The sequence below is a fragment of the Oryctolagus cuniculus genome, chromosome 3, assembly GCF_964237555.1.
Source record: "Oryctolagus cuniculus chromosome 3, mOryCun1.1, whole genome shotgun sequence".
NCBI classification, from domain to species: domain Eukaryota; kingdom Metazoa; phylum Chordata; class Mammalia; order Lagomorpha; family Leporidae; genus Oryctolagus; species Oryctolagus cuniculus.
Window position 1 is genome coordinate 40,826,346 of NC_091434.1, and position 18,492 is coordinate 40,844,837.

General features: G+C 39.5%; 1 protein-coding gene across 4 annotated transcripts in view; it reads left to right on the forward strand.

Moving 5' to 3' along the window:
* The window catches only part of SATB2 (SATB homeobox 2), a 199,405-nt gene that overhangs the window by 111,503 nt on the left and 69,410 nt on the right, over window positions 1–18,492 (forward strand). For all 4 annotated transcript variants that reach the window (XM_051848329.2, XM_070070433.1, XM_051848330.2 and 1 more), the window contains one exon: window positions 949–1,421. In XM_051848329.2, coding sequence (XP_051704289.1) covers window positions 949–1,421 — 473 coding nt within the window. The remainder of the gene's footprint in view (window positions 1–948; window positions 1,422–18,492) is intronic.

Genomic DNA, 18,492 nt, shown 5'->3' on the forward strand with positions numbered 1-18,492 from the left:
GGTCGGGGTGCCGGATTTTGTCCCAGTTGCCCCTCTTCCAGGCCAGCTCTCTGCTGTGGCCCGGGAAGGCAGTTGAGGATGGTCCAAGTCCTTGGGCCCTGCACCCCATGGGAGACCAGGAGAAGCACCTGGCTCCTGCCTTCCGATCGGCGAGGTGCGCTGGCCACAGTGCACCAGCCGTGGTGGCCATTGGAGGGTGAACCAACGGCAAAAAGGAGGACCTTTCTCTCTGTCTCTCTCTCTCACTGTCCACTTTGCCTGTCAAAAAAAAAAAAAAAAAAAGAAAGTATATTCAGTAGATAGCCTTGAGAGGAAGAAACCCTTGTTTAATGGCAAGTCAAGGTGATGATATTAATTTGTGAGTTCTTTTATTCTTAGCTTAGTATACTTTACTATCATTAAAATTTCAAAATTTCTTAAAGAAACATTCCTGTAGAAAAAGATAGCTAGTAAGTAGATAAATGTATATGCTCTATGTTAGAGATTCTCTATGAACCTCTCTATAGGGGTTTGATGGTGGTTTTGTGGGACTTTTAATAGTAGATAGCAGTTCACTTGGAAGGAGATGTTGTCCTTGTCAACCCTGACTGATGCCATCAACCACAACTGCAGAGTATCATAAGAATGGTTGTGCCTTTCTAAGAGATGGTGCTTAGAGTTTGTGATGTTTAGTGACTTCCATATTGGCTAGTCAGTGAAAGGCTTACTTTTAAGAATTTAGCAAAATTGAAGAGGAAATTTTTTTACCTTAATTTCTTCTATGAAAAACTATTCTTGTAGCACTTTGCAGGAAACAATAACTCAAGTTTACTCTGGGGCTTCAAGCTTTGTATGAAAAAAGTTTATATCATTAATATGCCAAAAATATGATCATTCACGACTACCTATATTGGCAATAAATTATAACAATGAGAATAATGATGAATTATAATTTTTATCTCTTAACAGTGGAAAGAGTGGAACGAGAAAACCTTTCAGACTATTGTGTTCTGGGCCAGCGTCCAATGCATTTACCAAATATGAACCAGCTGGCATCCCTGGGGAAAACCAACGAACAGTCTCCTCATAGCCAAATCCATCACAGTACTCCAATCCGAAACCAAGTGCCCGCATTACAGCCCATCATGAGCCCTGGTCTTCTTTCTCCTCAGCTCAGCCCACAACTTGTCAGGCAACAAATCGCCATGGCCCACCTGATAAACCAACAGATTGCCGTTAGTCGGCTCCTGGCTCACCAGCATCCTCAAGCCATCAACCAGCAGTTCTTGAATCATCCGCCCATTCCCAGAGCAGTTAAGCCAGAGCCAACCAACTCTTCTGTGGAAGTCTCTCCAGATATCTACCAGCAAGTCAGAGATGAGCTCAAGAGGGCCAGTGTGTCCCAAGCTGTCTTTGCAAGAGTGGCATTCAACCGCACACAGGTACAGTTAACATTGAACATCATAGCTGGGGGTTAAGAATGATAATAGGGATAGCATTGTCATGTGTCTTCATTCTCTCCCTCAATGTCTTTAAAAAATCGTGTGGGTTTCAGAACACACAGAATTTGATTAATAATTGTTAGTCCATGGAATACTGTCACTATTAGTCCATTAATTAATTAATGTCAATGACTTGCTACCCAACTCAGGATCCAAAATGTTACCAATGACTTGAGTCTATATATGTGCCCTTCCTTCACCCTCTCTGTTTTTCCCTGGATATGACATGATCCTGATTTTTTTTATTATCATCCTCTTCTTTTAGAAAACTGGTTGTAAAACTATTTAGGCATACCTAACCACCTTATTTTACTGCGTTTTTGAACTCTATAAAAGGAGGATAGCTATATACAATAATTTCTATATGCTCTTTAAAAGGTACAAGGTAGATTTAAGATATTGATAATGCAATAATGGGTGGTTTACTCATATTTTTAATGTTTTGGGAGAATTAAATACCCATGTAATATTATGGCATAGCTGGTAAAGCCATTGCCTGAGATGCTGGCATCCCATATGGGTTTCAGTTCGTGTCCTGGTTGCTCCACTTCCAATCTAGCTCCATGCTGATAGCTTAGGAAAAGCAGTGGAAGATGACCCAAGTGTTTGGGCCCCGGACATAAAGATGGGAGACCTGGAGGAAGCTATTGGCTCCTGGCTTTGGCCTGGCTCAGCCCCGGCTGTTGTAGCCATCTGGAGAGTGAATCAGCACATGGAAGATCTCTTTCTCTTTGCCTCTCCCTCTCTCCATGTAACTCTGACTTTCAAATAAATAAATAAATCTTTAAAAAGTCAATCATTTATTCAGGTACATCTAATTTTATTGAGGACTTCTTCTATGTAAGACTACCAGAGGCTTTTCTGTTTGTTTTGTTTTTTTTCCCCAGAAATCTTTCTACCAGAAGTTTTAATACTTGAGTGTGCACCAAAATCATCCCAGGGTTGTACAAACACAGTTTTTTTGACTCAGTGAATCTGGGGTGGATCCACACATTTGCATTTCCAATAAGATCCAAGATGATGTTGATAGCATTGGTTTGGGGGCCACCCTTTGAGAATCACTAATATGGAAATGTAAAGCTATCTTCAGGGGACTAACAATCTAGTAGTAAAAGAATGTTACCAGAGTATTACAATAAAATGTGACATATGATGCATAGTGTAAAAGATTATAAGAAATGGTGTGGCTGTGGTTTGTGATGAGCTGGAGATGAGGAATGCCTTCAGGAGACTGAACCTGGTAAGTCTTCAAAAGGGCAGTAAGTTTAAGTTTAGCCACCCTAGTAAATGCTGAGTGGGGTGCTTAAGTTCTGTGCAGATGCAAAGATGAAAAAGATCATGGCTGAGCCAATATGTAAGTCCCCAACTAGACTATTAGTTTTCCATTGAGTTAGATCTTGAAGTTAGATACAATTTAACAGGCAAAGATGGAGAAGAGGGGTATCTTAGGCAAGGGGAATTCATAAATAATACATTGAGTCAAAAATGTGGGAATAGTTATAATAAAGTTGGATACTACAACTTAAAGATGGAAGGGGGAGCACAGATCAATAAAGGTCTTGAGAGCCTTGCTAAGAACTTTGAACCCTAATAGGCACTGGAAACTGTTGAAACTTTTGTAGGGATGGGCTATGAGCCAATAATCAGAATTAGACCTTGGGAAAAAAATTTCTTTTGACTCTCATGGTAGCAAAAGGCTATGTATATCATTTAGGAGGCTGTGTTAAAAACCCAGCTGAACTGTGGAAGTTTTGAACTAGACTGATGGCAATGGAGCATAAAATTAAGCATTGTGGAATTAAACTTGGCAGTAGGTGAGTGGGTAAAGAGGGATGATGTAACGATAATGCCAAGGTTTGAGTCTAGTGACTGAGAATAAAGGTGTAATTATTAATAGAATCAGGGAAGACAGCATGGTGGCAGTCAGGTGAAAGTGATTATCTCAGATTGGGTCATTCTTACATTGAAATGCTGACAGACTTCGTAAGTGAAGATGTGTGAAGGTCCCTGAAAAAATAAGAGCTTGGTACTAAGAAGGGTTGTCAGGGTTAGAATAAGACTTTAGAAATTGTTCCTGGAGTTTAGATTTTAAGTCAGTGGATGGAAAGGGGAGAAAACATCTCCACCCCAACCCCACCGTTACCAGCACTGGGATAGAGACTGGAGAAAGGCCAGGAGAGATGGGGCAGGTGGAGATGGAATGAGAGGGAGCTACTGAGGACATTACTACAGAGTGAGCATACGGAGGACCTGACGAGAGACTTTCCAGTACTTACTTGTTCATGTGTGGAATGCTAAGAAGTCTAGGAGAGGGAGTCTCCTATGTCATGAGAACATGGGAGAACCCAGCTCATGAAATTTGGCAATTGATTGGGAGGTCTTTGGGCAAATTTTTGAGTAAGTTTTTGTGCAAGTGGTAGGAACTGTGGTTAACTGTTGCAGATACAGAAGCAGGCTACTTTTTACACAATTTGATATTGAGAGAGAGGCTAGAGGTGGTGGACAGCTTGAATGCAACCAGGAGTCCCTTTGAGATAAGAGGATTCTCTGTGTAGTTTGAGGCTTCATTTGCATTTAAACAGCATGAGGTAACAGTGGAACCAACGGTTGTGGTTTGGTAACAGTCTTCAGCAATGCTGGGACTGCAGGATTGGGAGCAGGGAAGAAACCCAGTGGGATTGTTTGAGGTTTGGTGCTGACATATTAGGTATGGCAGGAGACCAAGAGGAGTGAAATCTCTTGCTCCCTTGACTCCTAGCTGATGTGTGCAATCTGTTATTGACAGAGTCTGTTTACATCACTCGAAATGAGTGCAGAGATTCAGAGACCTGCACATATTACACATATCATCTCCCACTTTTCTCTTGTCACTCAACGTACTCAGGCAGCATTTGTATGTCTATAGTTGTCTAGGCTGGGGTTCTGAAAAGCTCTGGTCCTTTTGAGCAAGTCTGTTGCATAGTACTGTAAAATGTAAACTCAAAAGATGCATTCTTTGACTGCATTTTGCAGCTTTGTGTGTGTGTGTGTGTGTTCTTTCATCTGTCATTCATGTGCATGAATAGGCATTTCATGAGTAGCCAACATTTTATTGCCTGGTTGTATATACAGCTCCTTTGGCTAAGGATAAAATTGAAAGCATGGTTGTGTTACTTTAGATTTTAGAAACAAACACAGTGTACATTTTATCCAAATAGCATGAGGCATGAGAGAAGACTGACAATGAGGCAAGACACAAGACTGATCATATTGTGAGAGGGTATGCTCTGCCAAGGCCCTGGACTCCTGGAGGGCTGACTTCTCCTGCACAATCTTTGTTGTCTCTTTTTGTGGATTAATGATTTTTCTTTGGCATTGCCATTTTTGAAGTGCCAAGTTGTAAAAAGTCTAATTGAAGCATGGAACACATTTTATTATTTTCCTCCTGCCATTAAATTTGTAAGATGGCTACACCCAGTAAGAAACATTCACTTTCAATCAACATGCACTTGAGTTCATGGGCCAGCCTTGAGGATATCAAATGGAAACTGCATAGGAATGTATGAGTATTTCCTTTTAAAATTCTGCTTTTAATTTGGGAAAGCTTTTCATCCCTCTGGGATCATAACCTGTTGTGTATAAAGCCCAACCTAATCAAGGTAGATGGTATTGACAGAATGACATAGTTTGAACTTAAGCAGAAGGTCAGCAGGCAGATTGTTTTTGCTGTATGTACTGTAGTCACTAACAGCAAGACTGGCAGCTGGTTTTACCAGCAGCATTGCTAAGTGGAAAATATGGTGTACTATGCCCCATGAAACCAACCATGGATTTTCCAAATGTTCAGGTTTTTTTGAGTAGAATCAGATATTTATAGGTGATATAATAATTTGCAAGCTATTATGAATAGATAAAAATTAACAATATAGATAATTATATAGAAGAATGATTAATTTTTGAATAGAAAATAAGTTTAATTTAAATAATAAATAATGAAATAAGTTGCCTTACTGTGTACATATGTAGGATATCCTCAGTCCATTGAATGTTTTCCAGAAATAGATCATTATCTCTATTACTCATTTATCATCAAGTTTAATTAAAAGCAATTAGATCTAATTAAAAGAAATTAGATATAGTTTGTCATTTTATCATCCTATAGTTTGTGCTCCTAGATTTATTCCAACAAAGCTGGTTTGTGTGTGTGTGTGTGTGTGTGCGTGTGTGTATAAAACAAAAACCAAAACAAAACCCAACTGTATCTACCTAGTTTTTCACATTTAAGATTTCCAGATACAAAACTCAAATTCACAATAAGAAGCATTTAAAAATTCCAGTACTCCAAAAAAAAATCTATTAATTACCTTGTATGACTGATCTATTATGGTTGTATCATTTGAGATAATAAAGAATAGAGCTATATTTCTAAGAGCTTGTTTTCATTATGTTTTGATTTTTTAAAAAATATGAAATGCATCGGTGAAGTGATGCCCTTCCTCATCATTCATGACAAGGCATGGCTTTGGTTGGAGTTAAAGATAGATGACCTTTTGCCAATTTTAGGTTATTTTTTATACTACATTTCCCTTTAAATATCTCTTTTGATTTGCTAACAAACATATACTGTCTAAACCTGAGCCATATGCTTTAGGAAAGGGATTCAGCAGCACCCCTGAGGTCTTTGTAATACTAGGCTACGGATCTGCAGTATGGGTGTGAGACTAGTGCAGTTTGAGGCACAGGATGTATATGTTTCACATGCTATCTGTGCCACCATGAGGATCACTGTGCCTTTTTATATCTTATTGTATTTATATTCCTAGTACCATCATTCTCTTTTTTTTTCTTAAAGATTTATTATTTATATGGGAGAGAGAGTGACAGAGAGAGCAGGAGACAGAGAGAGAATCCTCCATCTGCTGGTTCACTCTTCAGCTCAGATAGCCCCAGTGGCCTGGGCTGGGTCAGACCCAAGTCAGGAACCTGTAACTCCATCCAGGTCTCCCACGTGGGACGCAGGAGGCTGAGTAATTGAGCCATCTCTCTCTGCCTTTCCAGGGAGCTGGATCGGGAGCAGAGCAACCAGAACTTGAGCTTGCATTTCATTAAGAGATGCTGACATCACAGGCAGAAGCTTAGCTAGCTGGGCCACATCACAGGCCCCATTACTCCTCTTTACTAGTGTCTTGAAAGAAAAGGTTAGTCTTGCTTTTTATGCATCTATAGATGTTTTATGGCACGTGGAACCCCATGAGAACAGCAAGGTGAAAGTAGTAAGTTGCTTTTTGAACTGTTCATTAATATCCAGGCAATCCCATGATACATCTCTAAGCCCTTTTACTGTGGTCTTGGGGTCAGTATGCCAGAGGAGTCTGAGACAGATCACCTTTCTGCTGTGTGTTCGGTGTTCCACCAACCGTCCTCTGTGCTATTTCTAAAACCCTGGATCTGCCACTGGGCTCTCCTTTAACACGCTGTCGTGGGGCTACTGAGTTCCGATTTGCTCACACCGTCAAGGAGCTGGAAATGCTTAATCACTGTCTGACGAGGGACAAGAGACTGGGAGCTTAGGTTCCTCCTCTCATTTGGAAGAGGCCACTCTGTAGCTTAACTTGCACTCCAGAACTCTCTGCAGGGTAGGGTTGAGGCTCGCTCTTTGTTTGGATTTCTTCTGTTCACTGGCCTGCCTCTTACTCCTTCACAATTTCCCTTGCAAGCACTTCCTTAATAAATCTTTTGCATGCGAATCTTTATTTCATGATCTGCTTTTTATCCCCAATCCATGCCACTGCTAGCCTAATTAGGTCACACCATGGTGTAGTAGTTTAAATAAAACACATCTTCAGTTGTATGCCTGTTCCATTCACAAATGAAAATACTATTATGGGACTAGTGTAGATCTTTTTCTCTACTAGTTCACAAGTCAAAAATATATTATGGACTAGTTGAGAGTTTTTTGTCTGCTAGTTTCTTTTGAAAATGTTATCACTATTGCTATTTTATATCTGAGCCTTCTTTTTTTTTTTTTTAATTCTCCCATAAGGAAAGGTCTTTTTTTTTTTTTTTTTTAAAGATTTACTTATTTATTTGAAAGTCAGAGTTACACAGAAAGAGGAGAGTCAGAGAGAGAGAGAGAGGGGCGTCCTCCATTCGATGGTTCACTCTCCAGATGACCACAATGGCCGGAACTGGGCCAATCCGAAGCCAGGAGCCAGAAGCTTCTTCTGGGTTTCCCACGTGGATGCAGGGGCCCAAGAACTTGGGCCATCTTCCATTGCTTTCTCAGGCCATAGCAGAGAGCTGGATTGGAAGAGGAGCAGCCGGGACTAGAACTGGTGCCCATATGGGATGCCAGTGCTTCAGGCCAGGGCGTTAACCCACTGCACCACAGCACCGGGCCCTGCCTGAGCCTTCTGCAGTGTTACAGCTTAATGGATTTGTATTGATATTTTACAGATGAATTATGTGGAAGGAGAGGGGAGAGAGTATGAATATAAAATATAAAAGAGAATGAGATAGACATTGGATTTGAGACAACAGATTCTACGAATTGTCTTTTAAAGTTTTATTTATTTACTTGAAAGGCAGTTACAGAGGAGGAGAGAGAGAGAGAGAGAGAGAGAGACAGATATCATCTGCTGGTTTATTACCCAAATGGCCACAACTGCTAGGGCTGGGCCAGGTTGCAGCCAGGAACCTGCAGCTACATGTGGGTCTCCCATGTGGGTACAGAGGCCCAAGGATTTGGACCATTTTATGCTGCTTTCCCAGGCACATTAGCAGGGAGCTGAATCAGAAGTGGAACAGCTGGGTCTCAAACTGGTGCCCAAATGTGATGCTGGCATTGTACGCCAGCTCTAAATTCTACCAAATGTGACTTGAATTAAAATCATCCTTACAAAATGTGAATGGTGAATTTTGTGGTTAGATAAGTTTCAGAGTAGTTTTGCTCCTTGGCCTTACCCATCTCAAGTACTCTTGCAATTTTCCAGATAATTTCAGTAACAATAATAATTTCAGGAAACATTAGGACCAGTGTTCTGTTAGTTTTCTTTCTTTTTTCTTTTTAATATTTGTTCTTCCTTACTTATATCCTGAATTTACTTTAGTGTTGTCACACTTTCATGTAGTAGGCCTGTGGACCTGGAATAAGTTGCTTGACTATTTACTATGATTACATCTTTGCATTTTTGACAGTCTCATCAGGAATCTTAATCTTTCTCTTGCTTCTTCTTACTTTATGGACTTCAAAAAAATCAATCAGAGGCTTAGGCTAGTATGAAAAGATTTATGACATTATTTTATAAGACTTAATATTGCTGATGTCCATTGACCTATAATAATCATGATTTCATAAAATATGTACAGTGACTCTTTCTTAATAGATAAACTATTCTCTAATTTATTTAAAAATCCAATGACCTACATATTCATGTTCAGAAATCCCCCATTTACTAACATTGTTTCTCCTCTGAGACCTTCCATCTGAGCAAATCTGTTAAATGAAGTAGAGGAAGCTTTGATCCAAAGTGGGCTAAATCCAGTGGAAGGGATGCCCTGCCTCGTGTGAATGGGAGCGTTGGAGTGCCAGAGGCGGGGAGCTAGGTATGATGTGGTCCTCGAGGTGGGAAACACCTTCACTCAAGGAATCTGCAATAAGAATCGGTATCATTTGAAAACAAGGTTTCCACCACATTCATTATGATGTACTATGGTTTTATTTTTTTTTTTTGTAGAAGATCATACCATAACTCAGAAAGTTTAGATTAATTTTATGTCTCAGGGAATTCTGCCAAGTCAATTTGAAGAAACATGTTTTCATTAGAAGCACAAATGTAGTTTGCACAGTTTGCTGTTCTTTTGTAACCAAGGGTCTCTGGTTTGGTACCTTGCTCCTTCTTCTGTTCAGTAGACAAGCCACAGAGTTTTGTAACTTTCCTTCAGAGGCCTTGCCTGAGAAATCCATGTGTACTGGGCTTACCTGACAGAGCACAGGATTTTAAAAATCCCCTCGGGAACTAATTTGCTTGGCCTGTCCTCATTTGACTACTTTTTATTTTTTATATGAGACTTTGCACACACACACACACACACACACACGACTGTTTACTCATCAAAGCCACATCATTTGAGGAAACTTAAGACAAGGGTCATAAATACAATTTATGAAGTCACTCAGCAACTGGAGAATGTTTTCAACGGATTGGAAAATTAGATTGAATGATGTATCGGGAAAGTTGGCAGTAAGGTCAGCTGCTAGAAATGTAAACGTCTTTGTGTGAAATGACATGGATTTTGCTTTTAGCTTTATTGACACAGTGTTTATAGTATGTGCATGCCCTAGATTATTAAGGTTAAAATATCTGACTTTTTAAATGTTGTATTTTGACATGGCATGGTCAGGAAAAGATGTGCAGCAACAAAATGAAAATCTTGGCAACCAAAATATTTTGGAGTCTGAGCTGTGGTGTGTTGCAAGGCAGTTTTTTTGGGGGGAAGAAACTGCTTTGTTTGATATATATATATATATATATATATATATATATAGTTAGTCAAAGATAGGCACAATTTAATTACACAGGCAGTTTATATTCATAGGAAGCTTGACCTGCAAGATAGTCACAATTCTTTGTCAGCCGACATCTGGTCTTAGTCACCATTATTTCTCAGTATCCAATAGAGATACTCGCACTCTGTAGGTCGTAGAGGAACAGAACATAATGGAGATCTGGGGGCCTGGACTCCATGGTCCAGTGAACTGGTTATAAAATGACAAGGAAACCTGTGAGAAAAAGGAAGTCCACCCACTGGAAGATGGGCTGTAAATATGAAACGCTGCAGATCAGGCATGAACATGTTATTGAGTTTTGAAGTAAATAATATACCCTCTTTTGATTTCAGAACATTAAATTAATAAAGTGGGGGAGAGATGGTCCTGCTTGCTTCATCAAATAAACAGTCTTTCATTTCAGAATCACTGACTTGAATTCATAGATTTAAAGATTGTAATAATATTAATATCTCCCAAGAGAGCAGCGTCTCTGAGTTATTAGGTGGTGGCTTGAGGGTGGTCCTCCAGGTAGCTGTCTCACTTTAGCTACTTTCGCTTCTCCTGTTTAGAGTTGAATAGCATCTATGGGGCAATGTCAGCCAAAACACATGGATTGATTAGGACAAGAGCTAACATTAACAGATATGAGGGACATGGTGACTTTGTAAAGAGAATGTTGATTCCATAGCTGTCAAACATACACAATTCTTCCTCCCATTTCTGAATTTACCTGAAATAGTAACTTTCTTTTTTCTTTCTTTATTTATTTTTGACAGGCAGAGTGGACAGTGAGAGAGAGAGAGACAGAGAGAAAGGTCTTCCTTTGCCATTGGTTCACCCTCCAATGGCCACCACTAGCTGGTGTGCTGCGGCCGGTGCACCACGCTGATCCGATGGCAGGAGCCAGGTGCTTCTCCTGGTCTCCCATGGGGTGCAGGGCCCAAGCACTTGGGCCATCCTCCACTGCACTCCCTGGCCACAGCAGAGAGCTGGCCTGGAAGAAGGGCAACCGGGACAGAATCCGGCGCCCTGACCGGGACTAGAATCCGGTGTGGTGGCGCCGCAAGGCAGAGGATTAGCCTAGTGAGCCGTGGCGCCAGCCGTAACTTTCATATATAAGAGAATGGGAAGACTTCTCTATCACTTATTCACAAAACATACCAAGGTTTTGAAGAAACAGGCATGCTGGCATCCTGTTTCTCTTCCTATCATCTCTAGGTAGTGTGCAAAGTCCTTAAGAATTGGTTACTGAGGAGGTGGCACTGTGGTGTAGCAGGTAAAGCCACTGCCTGCAGCCCCAGCATCCCATATGAGCACTGGTTCATATCCTGGCTGCTCCGCTTTCCATCTGGCTCCCTGCTAATTGCCTGGGAAAAACAGCAGAAGATGGCCCAAATTCTTGGCCCCTGCTATCCACATGGGAAACCTGGATGAAGCTCCTGGCTTCAGTCTGGCCCAGCCCCAACTATTGCAGCCATCTAAGGAATGAACCAATGAATGGAAGATCTCTATCTCTCTATGTCTATCCCTCTTTCTCTGTAATCTGACTTTCAAATAAATAAATAAATAAATGTTACTGGACTCATTAGAAAAATCAAGTTTCTCCGATTTTACTAAAAGAAGACATCCATTTGTGGTGGTTTCAGAAGCTGTTTTCATCCTTCTTGAATAACAAATGATCTACTCATTTCACACATATAGGAGGTCTTTATACTCAGTAAGTACGTTCTTTCATCTGGTGTATATATCACTGCAGAAACCTGCAGTTTTATTATGAAAGTTTATGATTGTATTATTTAACTAGTCTCCCCAAATCCTGAGTGATATTTTATGATCAAAGTATAAATTTTATGAAAGAAATACAAGGAGGGTATGGCACTTGGCCTAGTAGTTAAGACTCCAGTTAGGATGTCTTTGTTCCCCTGGTAAAGTGCCTGGATTTGATACCTAGCACCAGCTCCTGACTCCAGCTTCCTGCCAATGCCAATCTGGGAGGCACTGGTGATGGCTGAAGTAAGTGGGCTCGTTCCACCCACATGGATGACCTAGATTGAGTTCCTGGCTCCTGGCTTTGTTATCAGCCCAGTCTGGAGCCATTCTTGGATTTGGTGAATGAATCAGTGGATGAGAACACTTTCTCTCTCTCTCTCTCTCTCTCTGTCTTGCCCTTCACATAAATAGATTAATAAGAAAAATACAAGGAAACAGTAGCCTCAAATACCATTATTTATATGCTTTTCTTTATTGCTTATTTAAAGCAATAAAAATGTACATAGAAGTAGTGTTCCTTATATCCATTGGTTTCAGGGGTAGGGAATGTTCTGGCTTCACACCATATAAGGCACATGAGATCATTTGGTCTGACCCTGTCAAGGCAAACTGAGGCAGGACTCAAAACTCAGTAAATCTATAGCAGGTTTTTTGTTTGTTTTTTTTTTTTGTAAGCAACAAAGTGGATTTTATTTTATTTTTTTAAGATTTATTCATTTATTTTGACAGTCAGAGTTACACAGAGAAAGGGAGAGGCAGAGAGAGAGAGAGATCTTCTATCTGCTGGTTCACTCCTTTAGATGGCTGCAATGACCAGCATTGTGTAAGGCTAAAGCCAGGAGCCAAGATTTCATCCGGGTCTCCCACATGGGTGTAGGAGCCCCAACACTTGGGCCATCTTCTGCTCCTTTTCCCAGGCCATTAGCAGGGAGCTAGATTGGAAGTGAAGCAGCTGGAACTCAAACTGGTGCCTGTATGGCATGCCAGCATCACAGGCGTTTCTTTACCTGCTACATGCACTACAGCGCCAGCCCCTTGATATTATTATGTATGTGTGTATGTATTTTTTATTTATTTTTAATTTGATGAAGTATAGCAGGTTAATTTTTGAGTTGATAGTTTTGTATGGCCCATGGATGATGTTATAAATATCCAAATAACCCTCAGGAGAAGAAAAGTTCCCCACTCCTAGAAATGATAACCATTTGACCTGGTTAAGTGCATATTTGTTCAAATAAATGAATTAAGTTTAAAGGCTAGAAACTCTGTGAGAAAATTATATGAACTTGAAATTACTAGGTGATTTTCATTCTACCTACAAGTTTTGTGCCTAAAACCATTGGTACAGTCTACAGTAATTACTGCCAAACTTCTGTGACTGCAGTACTCATAGCAAATACATTTTAACATACGGGATGATGCATACATGCGTGTATGCCTGTGTGTCTATCTGTAGCTCGATACCACTCATACATCTCTGTGTATTTCTGAAGCAAAACCTTCATGGGAGAAAAAATATCTCATGGAACAATATTCATAGCATGCATAAAGCACTCTGGCAGTTTCCAACCTCTTAATGCCAAATAGTTATACAAAAGTTAATTGCAGTTTGAATTTTTGATCCACTAATAATTATGACCTGTATTTAAGCAATAATACAGATTAAGGCTTCTTTTAAATGATTACAAAGTTTATTTAGGGAAGGAAATTTGTTTTAAATAAAATGACCATCTTAATATAGTCATATTTAGTAATATCTATATAGTCATTTCACTTAATATAATTTATTAGATTTTTCTTTATATTCTCCTATAACCCAAATAATTTGATTGCCTTACTTCCTAAAAGTTAATGTTTATATCTCTGCTTTTGTATAGGAAGATATTTAGCAAAATATAACTTAAGTGCTTTGAATATCGGAAGTTTCAAATTTAAAATAATTTTGAAATATTCTGATGTATTGGGTATTCATTCAACAGTTTTTTAAAAAAAGTATTTAAAGTTTGCTGTTATGCAACCAAAAGGCAGAATGATAAGAAAGACAAAGAGAGAGAGATTTCATTCACTTGTTGAATCCCCAAATGCCAGCAATAGCCAGGGCTGAGCCAGGCTGAAGTCCTGAGCCAGGATCTCAATCTAGGTTTCCCCATTTGGTGGCAGGGACCCAAGCACTTGAACAAATATTTTTTGTCCTTAGAGACTATGGTAGCTGTCACGTGAAGTCTAACATTTGCTGAAGTCTTAGTATGTGTCATACCCTGTCACCAGGCTCTAGGGAGCCCTGTGAGGGATGGGGAATTATCTCAACCTTGCACGTCAGGAAACGGTGCCATAAGGAGATTAGCTGACCCTTGTCCAGTAAGAGCTCAACGTCGAGTTCTGACTTCAGAACTCATGCTCATATCTGCTTCATTCTCAATGATTTTTGCCACCATAGAATGAAAGGTGAAAGACACAGTCCCTTCTTTAACGAGGTACAAGAAATAAGTAGCCTTTCAAACCAGTAATCCTATTGTGGTGTAATAAATTCTGTGGTGTCTCCCATGTGCTAGGTGGGAATAGATTCTTTTGACCCTGGAGGTGACTGAAGTGAGCGCAGAAATCTTTCCGCAGGAAAGCACAATGTTTTATAACCCTTTCAGGATGAGAGCACCTCACGTGTTACTAGTCTGCTTTACTGAACATCTGAAGGCGTCTGATACATTGGAGATATAAATATCCAATAAATGTATTTCTTGTTTTGTTTTGTTTTTGGAAAATACAATTTTTGCCAATGTTTTGACAAAGTAGCCAAAGCTAGTAAATTCTGGGGGCAGGTTGCCAACAGTTGTTTCACAGAACACTCCTGGAAACCAGGAATATCCAGGGCCCAGAACTTTGTGAATGAAATAGTCATGGTGCCAGGTACTTGAGGTGTGAGTAGAAACCAGGAATATGCCCAGAGCTGAGAACACCACTGGTGAACTGTTTCCAAAGGGAACCTGTTCAGTTCTCTGTTTGCTTTCACTTTGTGGTAGTAGTGTGTTTAGAAAATTTCAACTTAGATTGTGTATACTTCCTATTCCAGTACCTAAGACTTTCTAAAGACGATGAGGAGAAAAAATGAGATGGAGCTGCTTGTCTAGTCACACCTATCATTGCATAGAATGGATAATTAAGGGAAAAAAATAGTAAAGTTGCCAGGAATTGGGTTTTGGCTAAGTTCCTCTGTTATATGATTGAGGGTGGCTTGGGCAGGGTTTTGAAGAGGGCACAGACTGTTTTGGCTTCGCAAATGTTCTGTTGTACCCATTTACTTCATGTCATGTGCTTATTGCTTTCTGTGACACATGATATAAGTGAGGTTTTACTGTGTGCACTAGAAAGAAAAGCTTTTGTGAGACAAGTGTTTCATTTAATAAATTAACTGAGTATATGGAGTATTTGTTCTGAAGTGGGGTTTGCATGACCCAAAAGTTCAGTTTCAGTTATCCTGTTTTCTTGAATACAGTGTGACTCAGACTTTCAATATGTAGCCTATGAGGGCTGCCACTGGCTGTGCCACAAAGATAGGACTCCCACCCTCAGAAATATGAATAACATGCAGCCCAGATTCTTGTATATCACGAACTAATCACTAGGCGAAAAAACATGGTTTCTGCTCTTAAGGAGTTTAACATTATATGATGGAAGGAAGTAGGGTTTTTATAGTAGCACAATGAAAAGGTTGATAAATGTTATAAGTGTGAGATAGAGCTAGTGCCTTTTTGGTTCAAAGGAAAGAGAAAATGTTTCCAGCTGCAGTGTATATACTTATATATATTTAGTCTTATAGTGCTTTGAAGACTATCTGTGCAGTGATGTTTGTCTGCAAATGCTGCCTTTTTTAATATATGCATTTATATTTGCAGAGTACATCAGTTCCCTTTAGATGCTCAATTCTATCCACCCTATCCTACAAAAATGCCACATGCATAGGCTGTCTCTTAATAAAGAAATATTGTAATAAAAGGTTTTATTAAACTAATGCAATAACAGCATTTTCTTTGAGGATTTAACACATCATTTTTAATAATAAAAATCAAATTGTCATTGTTGTGCCCTGTATACCTTTTATTCAAATCAGACTGGGTACTCTGGTTTCCTGGCTAAGCAGTGCTCTGGGGGTTGGGGGTGGGGTGAGTATTTTTAGCTTTACCCAAATGAATGTGACAGTCACATTTGTAGGGAGTTATAGATTATGACTATGGGGACAGGGAAACCTGCTTATGTTTGTTAACAGAGGGGGAAAATGTCTCTTAGGAACAAGTAGAAGGAAACAAGAATAGCGATTAGGAGAGAAATGATTTTGTTAGGTCAGCTTTCAGATGGGAGGATTCCAGGACTTTGTACAGCCTAACCACTGATTTCTCTGCTGCCAAGTACCTCTGAATTAACCTCTGAAATGGAATAGTTAGCTCTGTGTGGTTGGGTGAGGGATTTGCTGTTACCTGACTTTCTTAAGAGGGTATGAGTCTTCTGCTCTCATGTCGTGTGGACACAGACATTCCAAAAGTGTGTGAAAATGGAAGCTGACAAATGATCAGGCCAAAGGGATGATAAAAGTGTGCAGGGTGAGGAAGATCTTTGGAGGGAGCTTGTCTTTCCTTTCCTTTCTTTCTCTTTTTGAGTTTCATGGGAAGTATGTGATAGACAGGTCATGTCCCTTGGCCCAGAGTGGAGGTTGGCCCAGGTGAGTGCCAACTCCCTTTTTACTTCTGACCTTCTGTAATTTTAATCTGTAAAATGGCATTATATGTGATTTTAAACATTGCTTATTGGCTTATAACACTGTTTAAAGCAATATGCAGTTATGAAGTAAATGTATTTTCAGGCTCATCATGTAATATATTTTTGAATCATACATCTTTAAAGAGACATAGCTTGATTTCTGAATGGGATTGTCATTACTTACCTTATATAATTTATTCACACATCTTAGAATTAATAATTAAAATACCTCATGAGGATAGGGCTGTTTTTTCTCAAATAGTCTACATGTTTCTAAGTAAGTGCTAACTACATGGTTTTACTTTTAGCATTGTAAGTATTTGAAGTTTATATAACATTCTAATATCTACATTTGTTTAGATTGGAACATAGCACTTTATATGATAAATGAGTAGTTTTTGGATTGAGTGACTTTCAAGCTGTATGTATAATACAGCTTGTAATAAATAGGTGAACATTTCAAGTTACCCTTTCTACCTTCCACTCCAACTGCCACAAACTGAAACATAATTTACAGAAATGAAAGCGGTCTCCAGCTAGTTTGAGGCTTTTTACAAAGGAAAGCACTGGGGTTTGGCTGGGCCTCTTTCCTCAGTACACACCTGGTGTATATCACTTTAAAAAATAAATTATGCCTCATTAAATTACAATTAAATGGAATCATGATCATTTGTTTTTCTGGAAGGAAGATGTTTTGCATATTGAAAGCCTAATTTGTTGCAGGTGACAAAAAGGCTGAACAGATTATCTAATATCACTTCATTTTGGGGGGTAATGTTTGCTTGTTAGCTTGTGTATACTCCAGTAGTTCAGAATTGTATTAATGTGGACTGTATTATTTTCACTTCAGAATGTCTTCTATCAGTTTATCAGTGTCTGTTGTTACCCCCCCCCCTTTTTTTTTTAGCTTTTAAAGAAACAGAAACTCCCCCTTGGATTCTGAAGTAGGCATGCTCTTCCTTTTTCTTTAAATGTTCTAATAGTGCCCGTTCCATCCCCTCTTTCTTTGCCTGGTCTCACCATTATCACCATGCCCATACACTACCTATGCTTAGGTTTAAAGTCCCAGCTAAGTCTCACCTTTTTGGAAAAAGTTTTCCCTGTGTCCTACATTTGGGAATGCTTTCTCCCTCCTTTGAATCAGGCACCAGCTCTAACATGCATTTGTGACACTGGTCATCTTTTACATTGTACTAGTAACCTTTCTCCCATCATATAGTATACTCCTTGGGAGCAGAATTTGTTATTGATGTTTTTTGCCTTTGTGAGCTTTGTGTCAAGTCATAAGTAATAATGAATTAATGGACACATTTGTCATTCTTTGAAACCAGGGATGTGGAATTTGAGGATTCCCTGGGTAACCAATGGTAGATACTGGATTTAGGGGCTCTCTGGATAATCTTTGGAGGGTATATCCTATCTCAGGGAGTCTCTAAAGGTCTGAGCTGCATGAAGGAAAGATATCTGTTGAAATCTGGTTGATAATTAGGGGCTGTCAGCCCTGCGGTGGGCCCACGTGTCTCTGAGGGGCTCAGACTTCATGTCACTAACACCTGCCCTCACTATGTGTGTGCCTTCTCTTACTGCTGCTGTCTTGTGGGATTAAAGGTCCATCAAAGGCAGTTACTTGGAAGTACATTTTGTAGAGTCTTGGTAATGTTTCCCAAACTTCTCGAACTGCATGTATCATACACACTAACAATTTGGGAGAAAATGTATCAAGTCTTGAAGAAGTGTGGAAATCAAAAGCTCATCAATGGAAAACACAGTCATGTCATTTGTTACAAAGAGATATTATTTTAAAATACCAGAAAAAAATAAGGACAAAAATTTCTCTTTTTAAAAATCAGCCCAATTCTTTGTTTTATGTGTGGAGATAGTCTACACTCAAATTAGCAAGCAAGCTATGTTATTTCTCGTTTTGTACTTTATTTTGCTTTGAATAAATTTTCTGCCAAACTC